The sequence below is a fragment of the Saccostrea cucullata genome, unplaced genomic scaffold (assembly GCF_032062105.1).
Source record: "Saccostrea cucullata isolate Sc308-1 unplaced genomic scaffold, CSIRO_AGI_Scuc_v1 ctg10541, whole genome shotgun sequence".
In the NCBI taxonomy this organism is placed as follows: Eukaryota; Metazoa; Mollusca; class Bivalvia; order Ostreida; family Ostreidae; genus Saccostrea; species Saccostrea cuccullata.
Genome location: NW_026941014.1, coordinates 25,831 through 38,882, shown reverse-complemented (window position 1 = coordinate 38,882; position 13,052 = coordinate 25,831). Strand labels below are relative to the sequence as shown.

Genomic DNA, 13,052 nt, shown 5'->3' with positions numbered 1-13,052 from the left:
ATGAAACTCATGTGGAATCATCCTCAGGTTGTGTAGATTCAAGTTTGTTCAAATAATGACCCCCGGGGCTAGGGTGGGGCCAAAATGGGCGACCCAAGTTTTACATAGGAATATATAGGAAAAATCTTTAAAAATCTTCTTCTCAAGAACCACTGGGCCAGGAAAGATGAAACTCATGTGGAATCATCCTCAGATGGTGTAGATTCTAGTTTGTTCAAATCATGCCCCCCAGGGCTAGGGTGGGGCCAAAATGGGCAACCCAAGTTTTACATAGGAATATATAGGAAAAATCTTTAAAAATCTTCTTCTCAAGAACCACTGGGCCAGGAAAGATGAAACTCATGTGGAATCATCCTCAGGTTGTGTAGATTCAAGTTTGTTCAAATAATGACCCCCGGGGCTAGGGTGGGGCCAAAATGGGCGACCCAAGTTTTACATAGGAATATATAGGAAAAATCTTTAAAAATCTTCTTCTCAAGAACCACTGGGCCAGGAAAGATGAAACTCATGTGGAATCATCCTCAGATGGTGTAGATTCTAGTTTGTTCAAATCATGACCCCCGCGGCTAGGGTGGAGCCAAAAAGGCTGACCCAAGTTTTACATAGGGATTTTTAGGGAAACTGAAATCTTCTTTTCAAGTACTTCAAAGCTATGATTAGTGATACAAATATGGAATCATCTTCAGGTAGTGTAGATTCTAGTTTGTTCAAATCATGAACCCCTGGGGGGTTAAAGTTCAAGCCCCCCCCCTTCCCCCGCCAACATCAGTTAACTTTCAGTTCTGAATATGTGCTTTTTCCTAGCCAATGTGCTCAGGTGAGCGCTGTGGCCCCTGGGCCTCTTGTTTTTGGAAAGCTACAGTTCTGCAGTATTTATTTATCATGGGTAACGGTTGCATGTAAAGTTGAAAAGTCGTAAGTTTTCATGTTGGTTTTTTTTCTTAAAAAAAATTAATCTCAATTTTTCCAAGAGATCAAGAATGTTTAAGTAGACACATCTGATTTACCCCTCTTCAAAATATATTGTAGCATAATATTCCTGATATGTCTCTGCATAAATTTCTTACATAGACACAAGAAAACAAGATGTGTATAAATTTGTAATCCTTCACTATGCTTGTTCCTGATGTACATGCTTTTCCAGGAATTTATATTCCTTTTTGTACTTTGTAGGGCCAACTTATTAGGTACCCAGTTCACTTTGTTTGACAACGGCGACAACCCAAAAAGCAATTATGAAAACGCTAGAAAAGAATTAGTTGGAATTATTTACGTAAGTATATAGAGAATATAGACTGGCCCGAGTGTCCCCATATCAGCCCAAAGGTCGAAGGCCCAAGAATTGATATGTAGCCCCAGGGTTGATATAACATATGACATGGATTTTAGTATGCAGTATTATATTTATCATATATTCAAAATACTTAATATGTGAGTTCGATACGTGATATCGATTTTCGAACCGGTTCTTGATATATGGTAATGTGACGTCACCCGTATCGCACCGTGCAGAATGGGTATATTTACTACTAATCATATGATAAATACTTTTTTATATATGCCACAGCCTTATATAAGAATAAAAGTGAAAATACAATATAAACATGACTGCTGGCTTCCACATTCGTATTTTTGACTTTTCAACTATGAAATACTGACTTTGTTTTATTCATTAAATAAAAATGATATTCCAACACAGTGTTAAAGGATATGAAAATTGTATTTGCATGGTGTTAGAGAATATCAGAAGAGTAACAAAACTCGAGATTTTCCTTTCCTTCAAAAGAAACTGTGGCTTGTTATGATTGATAGGTTCGGGAGAAACTATGTCGTCACAGCCTATGACACTGTGCTCAAAAAGACAGTGGCAAAGGAAAAATAAAAAAAAATGTAATAAACAGAAATGTATAACTCATTGTTTTGCAGGAAACGAGTGTCTTAGCTTTTATGGGACCCAGAAAAATGACCATTATTATTCCAGGAATGAATTCAGACCATGAACGCGTAGACATCAAGCCAAGATCTGTAAGTCTCTAGAAAACAAAACGCTTACTTAGTGTGAATCAAAAAAAGTTAAGTCTATATTTTGTCAAAGTTTCAGTTCCATACTGTTACAACCAGAGGAAACTTTAAGTTTCCTCTTCATCCCTCTGTCTGTTTGTTTTTTCTGTCTATGTAGTCTGTCAGTCCAACTTAGGTTTCCACACTTTTTTATCGATTGGAAATATTGAACTGATTTCTGTTTTTACCGTATATGATTGTTCCTTGAGGAGTTAAAGATCAAATTTATTTTATTTAACTTCATTGATTTTTGAAGGAATACGACATTCTTACTTATGTTGGGAACCAAAATACATTTGCAAGTAGGGGTCTAAAATTGCTCATGCAATACTCTCAGAATGTTTAATTTATGCGCTTGTACACAAATTCTGAGTTGCATAGTGGATAAAAGTCGAAACACATTCTAGATGAGCCACCAATTCTTTTCTAAAAATATCCCTAAAACATTCTCTTTGGATTTAAAACAATTTTTATCAAATATACTACACGTTATAGAAACAAAGGGGGAGGTAGAAATGAAAACTGCATAAAAAGGAAATTAAAAATTTTAATTTAGCTTCTCTTATCGGTATTGATAAAGTGTTTTAATTAACTCTTGTTGGTATTCGATAATTTCATTCTTGAATGCTAGTTAATTAAATGTGAAACATAGCAGATTGATTGATTGTATATTGTTAAACGTTCCATTCGAGAAAATTTAACGTTCCATTCGAGAAAATTTCAATCATATAGAAACCGCTGAAGAGTTTTACCTTTTGAAAAAGTCTACCGTGACACGAGGTCTCAGTTTTTAAGGTCTTATGCGAAGTACCCGCAACTTTCACTTCGAGGTGCTGAGCGCATTGTGAAGAAACAGTTGCTACCCATTTTTTATCGACTTATATCAGTCGTGGCCGAGATTCGATTGATTGATTGATTGTATACTGTTTAAAGTTCCTCTCCAGAATATTTCACTGATATGGAGACATCACCATTGCCGGTGAAGGGCTGCAAATTTAGGCCTATGCTCAGCACTTACGGCCTTTGAGCAGGGAGGGATCTTTATCGTGCCACACCTGTTGTGACAAGGGGCCTCGGTTTATACGGTCTCATCCGAAGGACTGAGATTCGAACTCACGACTATTGAACATGGAGCGAGCTCTCTATCAACTCAGCTACCATGACGGGCATGCTCAACAGACATTCACAATCAAACTCTTGGGATTATTCAGGCCATAGATAATACTTGTTTTAAAATTTATTGACCTATCAGACTAAGCGTTATATTACAAATGAGATTCCGACAAGGATAAATATTGCTTTTTGTTTTGCAGGACTCTGATGGCTTGATTAACAGATACAAACGGGAAAATATGGAGAATATAGTGGAACTTCATAACAGGACCCCAGTCTGGAACGATGGTATGTCGTCAGAATGAAAGTCTCTTAATATTGTAATACACATATTCAACACACCGTTATTAATTGTACTACAAATCTCAAAATTTCATGAAAATTAACCCTTTTTTCACTTTTTTGTCACATACACAACTAGTGTACCTTAAAACTCAAGGGTAGAGTAGAAGATATGCAAAATGCTAATGGCTATATGATCAATAGAGCCCCACCAAAATGCAAAACCAGGGCCATGAATATCTCAATTTAAAAGAAGCGCCCCTTACTTTTGTAACTTTGTATTTAGTTTGTTTGCTTAAGACCAAGGGGCAGAGTAGAAGATTCACGAACCAATAATTCATTTTAAGTAAAGAATATTTAAGCCCCTCATCCCAAGAAACCCCTTAGTCAAGGCGTATATCTTTTACAATTTTGTAAAATTAAAATCATATACAAAGATTATCAGTTTTTTTTTACCCTGGAGCAGAGGAAACGATTTTCAAATAATGAATGCATTTTTACTACATTATCAGAGGAGTCCCGCCCTAACTCAGGAACTCTGATCCCGGAGTCACATTTTTGACAATTTTGGAAGAAGCAGAGGAGAATATTTTCAAAGAATAAATGCATTTTAATCATAAAAATATTAGATCTCCACTCTTACACAAGAGCCCCTACCCCAAGTGCCATGAAATTTACAATTTTGAAAGAGGCACGTTTTTTTAATTATAAGTATGCATTTCGTTTACTTCCTTCAAAACCAAGAAGCAGTTGATATTTATTATGTCCATAATTTATAAAAAAAAAATTTAGTGGCGTTTATCCTTCCCTTAGGAATAAGAGGCACAGGAACCATGACACAATATCACGAATTTGCTCCCTTTTAATCCTAGTTGCTACATGCTAATTTTGGTTATGTGGTTTCAAATTTTCAACGCTCATTGCACGACACACGACGACAGAAGAAAACAGAGAGCAATATGTCACTTGAGTAAACTCAAGAGACTTAATAAAAGCAGTCATATTACTGGAGTAACAACTATGTAAACATTTTTTGTGTCTTTTTTGTTGTAGAGATTCAATCACATGTGCTAAATTTCCATGGACGAGTCACCCAGGGTTCTGTGAAGAATTTCCGAATTGTGCATGACAATGACGGTAAGAACAGTCAGCTTAAGCCAGTAAATTTACTCAATTTTTTTTCAATCAGCAATATTGACTAGGTATCAGGAGGAATTATTTGTCAATGTCATCATTGGTTTTTTTTTCTTTTTTAAATGACATGAATACATGCACTGTGAAGGCGAGAGTTCAAATACATGTAAATCCGATGAATATTTTAAAGGAATTTCATTATGATATTTTCATTTCATCAATGATTATCGAAGTGTCGCAGATTAATTTTTAATAGAATGTTATGTTTTTGAAGAAGTTATTTATTTTATAGAAAAAAACACTATTTATTCTAACTCGAATATTTCTACTAAATCTGATTTTTTTATTCTTTTTTTTTCTTTCAGTTAAATACATTGTGATGCAATTTGGTCGAGTGGCGAAAAACGTGTTTACCATGGATTTTAATTACCCTCTCTGTGCTCTTCAAGCTTTTGGAATAGCACTGAGTAGTTTTGACAGTAAACTAGCCTGAGAATAACTCCTACCCCACATATCCACACCACCCACCAAAATCAGAATGTGTCTTAGTTATGAAATTGCACTTTTTAGGTCATCTAAGTCACTCAGGTGACCTATTGCTATCTGCTTTCGTCCGTCGTCGTCCCCGTCGTGCATTGTGTGATAACATTTGAACATTTTCAGCTTCTTCTCTAAAACCGCTGAACCAATTTCTACCAAATTTGGTATAAAGCATCTATGGATGAAGGGAAACATAAATTGTGAATTTTTATTGCCCCTGCTCCGTGGGGTCTGACCACTAAAATTAATGAAATCTTTAAAAATACTCTTCTTTACTCCTGAACATCAAGCAGGCAAACTGTTGGCATGAATTTAATCACCAAGTCCTCTACCAAAATTGTGAAACTCATGACTCCAGGGTCAGGGGTTCTGGTGCTAGGGGGGTGGGCTATATAGATTATGTAGTGACAATACAATATTTCTTTGAAAATCTTCTTCTCTGCTCCTGGGTATTATATAAACTAAGTATATAGTTATGACGAGCAAGAGTGCCTTTTCCAAAATTGTGAATTTTATGGCCCTAGAGTCAGGGGTTCTGGTGTTAGGACGGGGCTCTATTAATTATATAGTGTGTGAAACTGCCTTAATTCTTTGAAAATCTTCTTCTCTGCTTATGCGTATTAAATGAATTAACTTAAAGTGCACAGTTATGATGATCAAGAGTGCCTCTTCCAAAATTATGAATTTTATGGCCCCAGGGTCAGGGCTTCTGGTGTTAAGGCTGGACTCTATTGATTATATAGTGAAACTGCATTAATTTTTGTAAATCTTCTTCTCTGATCATGGGTATTAAATAAACTAATTAAGTAAATAGTTATGATGAGCAAGTGTGCATGAACCAAATTTGTGAATTTCATGGCCCCTGTGTCAGAGGTTTTGCCATTTGGTGTAAGGGGGGGGGGGGGGGGCGGGCAAGATTAAATAGTGAAAATACATTAATTCTTTGAACACCTTTTCCTTTGCTCCTTGGTATTATGCCAGTGGTCCAAGTATATATTTTATGATGAAGAAAAGTGCATCTAGAAAATGGTTAATTTCATTCCTCCTGGCTCAAGAGATTCGGGGTGGAGTAGGGGTTGCATAGTCTGAAAATAAATTTATGCTTTTAAATCTGCTTTTTGGTATTAATCAACCATTTATGCTGAAATAGAATTTATGAAAAATTTCCATCATTTTGAAATATGTGGCCTCAGGATCAGTTGTTCCTTTTGGGTAGGGTTGCACAACTGGTTATGAAGTGAAAGTACATTTTCTCTTTGTTACTCTTATCTACCTTTGGTTATTAAGTTAAAAGAGTAAGCATGCTACGTTTATAATTATAATAAGCGCCTCTTTCAAAATTGTGAATTTCACGAACCAAATTCAATTGTTGGAAAGTTGTTACAAGGTATATACTCAGGTGACTTATAAAGCCCGTGGGCCTTTTGTTAAAAAGGATTGGGTTCTCGTATTATATTAATCATAATTTGTATAATTTATCTGAAGATTGGGATTTTAAATAATATGAATACATAAGGATGCTCTTAGAATTATTCTGACTCGGAAATATGCGTGTACATTTACACATTCTGTTTTCATTTTCATTTGTAACTTGTGAACATTTCCTATAGAATGAGTTAAACTGTACATTACTTAGATTTGTCAAGCGAAAGATTTGTTGAATTTATTGATAGAGAAAATGTTTATTAAACAATTCTACATTCTATAATCCTTATTTCCATTTTTTTTTTTTTGTAGTTTGATTTTTATTATAATACGTGTGTGATGTTCCTTTACAATTGTGTTTCATTCAGGTGATTTCACTGTTATACTTGCACAAACTTGAATTTTTTTCCAAATTTGATCAAATTAAGATTTTCTGATTTCAAACATGTCAGACAAAATTTGTTGCCCAGAAAAAAAATATTAAAGAGAAGTTACATGGATAAAACAAAATTTCGTATTTTTAATTATTACCTGTATTATTATTATTATTATTATGTAGTTGTGATATGTACAAATATTAGTGTGAAGTAATTTATTTATTAATATTGGGGATAAAGTGCTATACTTTTTAAAAATACATATTAAGTGAACAACTAGTGAAGAAGTTGATTTGAAGAATTATTAAGAATGTAAACTGATAAAATCTTAAAATTTGAATTTAGCTTTAAATGGCATATGAAAGAAAATAAAGTTTGTAAAGTCTGCTCTTGGCCATTTTAATTTTTTTAAAATTAAATCAAAATTATTATGTGTATAAAAGCATATCAAATACATAGAAGTATTCCTTGTGTAAGGTGTATCAATACCAGTACTTGATTCAAGAATTATGATTTAGTAAACTAAAAATTGAGTGTAATTCTGAACTATTGCCAAGAGTTATCCCCCTTACCCAGTGATTTGTTATTTTCACATTTTATTTTATATATCATGTGTAAAAGAAAAGGGGGATTCAACACTTACATAACTTATCGATATTGTCTTTATGATGACAATATTTTGTACTGACTTAAATCTTTAAAGTTTCCTAGAATTTGCCAGGAAGTTGTGCTGTGTCTTTGTACCTTGTTAATATACAATGTACTTGACTTTGTTACATGTATATTATTTAATTTTAAAGCACATGTGTAGAAGCAAAATATCCAAATAATACTAATTTTCTTTTTAATTAATGTTCTCAGTCTAAAAATATTACTATCAAGGAATTGGTTATATTTTACATTATCATTTGTTTCAGTGAAACTTCAACACACTTCTTTGGGCCAAATTTAAATATCACGCAAATCTGTAATCGATTTTCATCGAATGTATCTTAATTGAAATAAATCAGAAATATGAAAGTTTTAACATATTTTTATTTTCTTATTATTGAGTTTAGTTCTCAGTCAAATGAAGTTTAGTTTTTTCACTTCTCTGTGGAGAATTAGATTCCCTAAAGGTTGTACCCCACAGAAGAAGTTGCCTAGTGTATAGTGTTGACAAAGACAATGTCCGTTCCTGTATCTATCGATTGTATAATTTGTTCTATTTAGTTGACCATTTATTTATCAGTGTCACTGTCTATTGCAATTATTTGACATTTTCAAACGTTGACGCAAATACTACAGACATGAGAGAATAATATAATTTAACTTTCGAGTTTTTTTACTAAAAGTTGAAAATTTGACGAGAAACCGGGAACCACAGTTAATGCCTTATTGAGACTTGTTTTTTCTTGAATGAAAATGTTTTTTTTTTCAAATAATTATAACCAGACTCTTAATGAAAATTTCCATTTTAAAACTACGGCATAAGACTGTACTTAGAAAAAAAGAGGCGGTCTTGGGGTCTACTAAAACGTGCTCTCCAACATCTCTGGAATACATATATAATTGTACTTTTCATTTGGTTACATACTTATAAATGCTACAACTGTGTAAAGCCTTTTCAGATTTGTCACCAATGCTTTTGTATACGATTGAAAAGAATGGAGATGACTAGAGGTACTGTGAACAAGTTATTTACAAATAAATATCCCTGTCGCCAGGCATGAGGTAATCGTAATCGATAGTAATGATTATTTTTTTCAAGAATTCGACAATAATCTGTAATCGAAGAGATTTTCGATCACTTGTAATCGTAATTGAATCAATTACAGCTAAAATTTCCAATGTAATTATAATTACTTTTTTGATAATATTCAATTACTTTATACATATACACATACTTCATACATGAATGTTATTTTGTAGAATCATTTTCAGTCAATCACATATAAATATTATATATAAACCAATCAGTGATATGTGTTGATTTCCTTACTTTTATAATCATAACTTGAATAATGTTCACAATAACATTTGCATTATAATCATAGTGGTCTAGTCTTTTTCATATTTTAAATGTTGATAAACTTTGTTTGATAACAGAAAATAATATAAAGCAAAAATAGATTTGAGTGCTTTTATATAAATAAAAATTATCTGAAATATAATCTACGTTGTACTAGCTAGGACCTATTAGAAAAACATGAAGAAAAAAAATTGCAAAATTATTTCCTTGTTTTCATTAAAATTTACTTGCTTTGTCAATAAGTGTCTGTATTTAAAAAGATGGGGGTATTAAGTGTCACTGTTTATCTTGGCTGGGATACCCCTGATTGCAGATAATGAGGTGTGAACTGTGAACTTCATAGTATTTTATAATACTGTGCTTCCATTTCGCCTTAACTGGTAAGAAAAAGTTAAAAAGTACTAAGGCGAAATGGGAATTTTAGTATTTGTAAATATTATTACTTGGTTGATATAAAAATTTAAATGATAAAAATTTTCAGATTGTGGGAATTTATGAATACAGTGAATGAAATAATACATGTAATACCAACAAATACTTTATGCTAAATATTTTAAATCTTCAACACCTTAATCAACTTAGAGCTTACAAGTACTATTATACAAAGGCGAAAAGGGAATGCTAAATTTTACAGTTAAGGCGAGGTGGGAACAAACCTTTATAATTATTAACTCCATGCACTTTTGACAAATATCTTATAAAACAATTGATAGCTAGCTCTCAAAACAAATATTTCAACGCAGAAGAAATTATACTATTAGTAAAATTTGAAGGTACATTGAGTTTACATATTCATTACTACGAGCTCTAATTTATTCATTTTATATTTTCGAAGTAATTAAAACACAGGGATCGTGTATACATATGCATACTACCAGCATGCGGAATTTTCAAATACTTGTGATAAATAATAAAATATTAAATAATTTCTGCAACAATCAAAAACTATTAAATACGGAGATCAACCCATGCCTGCCTGCCGCATTTTTTAAAGGCGCCAATCCAGATTTGCTAATGTGACCTTGGACTTGCCAAAAAGACCTCGGTTGAAAAATGACACATCCGCAGGTCATTGGTAATTTTTCAGTGTAATACGGACATAAAATGTTTCTCCACTAGAAAATTATACACCTGTCATGAATTTTACACTGTTATATCTGTCCTTGAACTTGCCAGAAGGATTTACCTTGGGTCAAGGTAATGACATACTCTCAGTCATGAAAAATTGAACTGTTGAATTTAGTTTAAAATGCTTTAATTGAGATAATATAAATTCCTCCAATTAATTAAGACACTTTTTTTAAATTCCCAATTACACATTTTAGAGTAAATATAGTTCCAACTATTAAACATGTCAATAAAACACACGGATTATATGAATAAATGTGATTCTACACAATACGATTTTATTTTTATGTGAAGATTAAAGTCATGAACTGATATAAAGTAATAAAAATGATAGCTTAATGCACAATTAACTTGATACCTCAAAGTTTGATACAATATACATTACAATATGTTTATGCTAGAATTAGAATCACTGTAGATACTTGTACACTGTCAGTGTGTTGGTGTCTCCTTGTCCCAAATAGAGATTGTTCTCATCATCCACACACACACTTCGGGGAGTCTTTACCCCTTGTTGTTTTGTGATTAACAGAGACAAGAACTGACCGTCCTGATCTAGGAGGTGAACAGTGTCACTGAAACCATCACACACCAGGATGTGACCGAGGACATTAGTACAGATTCCATAGGGACGGAACCCTGACTTCTGACCTGTGTAGGAGAACCTGTCGTGTCCTGATTTATTCATCACCACTACTTCATTATAAAGGTCTGATGTACAGATATCTCCATTGATGTTTTCTGTTATGTAGTATGGTACACTATACAGTTGCCATCCTTTGTTATCCCTCTGTATCTTCTTTAGTTCTTTTCCTGTCTTGTTGTACCTGGTGACTTTAGCCTCGTCATCCTTCTTCATCCCCAACAGTAAGTCCCCGTTGATGTGGGAGGAGTGTATGCTGAGTGGTCTCCAGACTCCAGTTTTTATGAATTCAGTGATATTATTATCTTGCGTTATCCTATTAATGACACTGTTGTATTTGTCTGTAAAGATCAGATCCCCGTCCTGTGTGACTGTGTGGCAACCACGTCCATCACTGGTTTTTATCTTATGTATCACATTTCCCTGTAGATCCAATTGGACAAGATTTCCCAAACCGTCACTGATCCAGAGTGTGTGTGATTGATCTTTTGATACATGGTATACATTCCTAACACCTGGTATATTGAACTCTCTGACCTTGGTGACAGAGGCAGATAGCGACAATGTTTGTTTCCTGTCAGATTTCTTTCTGTCTTCTTTCATCTGTTTATGTGTAGGTTTCATTGCTGTATTGTAGACACTTTTAATTGGCCTAATTTCTCTCTTCTCTGCTTTAGTGGTGGGGACCTGTATTTTACCAAGTAATTTGGTGACATCACTTTTGTTGTATTGACCAGCAGTAAATTCTGGAGTGACTGGTTTTGTTGTCTCTGGTATGGATTGGATCTTTGGTTTCTTTTCAGACATTAATTCCTGGGGTTCTGAAGAGGACAGGCATCTGTGGAGCTCTTTGACAAGGTTATTAAGATAAGTGATGTAATCATCCATGGTCATGTCTTGGGTGTTTAGATCTTCTAATAGTGAATTTTCTATCTGGTCTAACTGCTTCATGTTCTCAGATATGACTGTGTCCACTAGACTTTTTAGGGTTTCACCTTCAGTCTTCATGGATGTTCTGATGTTGTCCATGATGTGTTTCATTTCTGAGGAATCTTTTTTAATTTCTTTCTGTAAATCTTGTGATATGGGAAGAAAATATTCCTGGATTTTAAAGATTTCTTGTTGGAAATCTGCATATTTTTCTGCATAAATTGTCTCTAGATCAGTAAATATATGACCCCGATGAATTTGCTGTGTAACACATTTGGAACACACTGGAACCTGGCATTCTTCACAGAGCATGTCCACATCTTTAGTGGGGTGGATCTTGCATTTCTCCGCAAGAAGTTGTCGTTTGCGTTGTTGGTAAAGGACCACCTCATGGTTCTTGTTTTCAGGACTTTTCAGATGTGCATCGCTGCATTGTTTGCACAATCTTTGATGGCAAGGGTTGCAATAGAACTCGCAGTTTCTTTTACATTCTTCAATGCCACACTCTAAAAAGTGCTGGGCTCGGCGGGGAATATCCATTTTAGATAAAGCTATCTACAATTAATGAAAAGTGTGTTAAAAAAGAAATTGAGTGTATTCTGTATTAAATCAGTAAGATAAAGATCTAAGTTTTATTAATTCGATATTTACTGTGCATATGCACAATAACACTCGTCACGACTTATTTTTTCTTTTAATTTGGCCACTTCCATACTATAATAGTGTGTTTTAGATTAAAAACCGGGATGGTCAAGTTTAAAGAAGACAAATAAGTCGTGACGAGGCCCTGTTCATGCACGTCCCAAATCCACGTATGTCATAAAATCATTTCTTTATAATTCATAAAAAGGTTCAGTAATATATATGTTAAATATATACATAAATTGTATAAACTTACAGTTTTAGGGATGGAGGAATGCGAAGAGTCAGTAATTCACTTCCTGATTGGAGATAAACATAGATTCAAAAAGGACCTGGCCTAGAAAATGTAACAGTTATACGCTAGACTGGTATTGCCTGTCTCTATCTTCCGAAAAATCGCGCATATCAGACAGATAAATGTTGCTTAAACGCGAAGCGGAAAACGGAAAATGATGTGGTGACATATTCACTCTTTGAGGCCCTTAAAATATACCAGCGCAAGTAGGTACATTTTTCTCCTTTTGCTGGTCACTGTATTTTAATGAAATCTACATATACCGAGGAAAACTTTACCTAACTGCGCTCAGTCACATGATTTTTTAAAAAGATTGTAAAATCTAACTGGCCTTTCCCTTTATGAACAGATCGAAGAAACTAGATTTTCTGACCTAAGAATATATTCATATGCTAATCAAGGCATTGGCGATGGCTTCTTACTGACCAATCAGCTAAATGAGTTTCGTTACGAGTGAATACAACAAAAATA

The 13,052-nt window shown here is 33.8% G+C and overlaps 2 protein-coding genes across 2 annotated transcripts in view; one reads left to right on the top strand and one right to left on the bottom strand.

The window, feature by feature from the left end:
- LOC134256933 (tubby protein homolog) overlaps nucleotides 1-7,322 on the top strand; it is a 49,146-nt gene extending 41,824 nt beyond the window's left edge. Inside the window, exons 4-8 of the mRNA XM_062739605.1 lie at nucleotides 1,174-1,273; nucleotides 1,927-2,025; nucleotides 3,375-3,462; nucleotides 4,510-4,593; nucleotides 4,956-7,322. Coding sequence (XP_062595589.1) covers nucleotides 1,174-1,273; nucleotides 1,927-2,025; nucleotides 3,375-3,462; nucleotides 4,510-4,593; nucleotides 4,956-5,083 — 499 coding nt within the window. The 3' untranslated portion in view covers nucleotides 5,084-7,322. The remainder of the gene's footprint in view (nucleotides 1-1,173; nucleotides 1,274-1,926; nucleotides 2,026-3,374; nucleotides 3,463-4,509; nucleotides 4,594-4,955) is intronic.
- A 2,958-nt stretch (nucleotides 7,323-10,280) lies between these two features.
- On the bottom strand, nucleotides 10,281-12,663 carry LOC134256931 (RING finger protein 207-like). Its single transcript, XM_062739604.1, has 2 exons — nucleotides 12,543-12,663; nucleotides 10,281-12,199 (listed from the first exon to the last, which is right to left on the bottom strand). The coding sequence occupies exon 2, from the start codon at nucleotides 12,182-12,184 to the stop codon at nucleotides 10,481-10,483; it is 1,704 nt and encodes a 567-aa protein (XP_062595588.1). The 5' UTR covers nucleotides 12,185-12,199; nucleotides 12,543-12,663; the 3' UTR covers nucleotides 10,281-10,480.
- Nucleotides 12,664-13,052: the final 389 nt, after the last annotated feature.

Bases quoted from the DNA above. Each gene is read 5' to 3' on its own strand.
- LOC134256931 (XM_062739604.1), bottom strand. From the start codon at position 12,184: ATGGATATTCCCCGCCGAGCCCAGCACTTTTTAGAGTGTGGCATTGAA.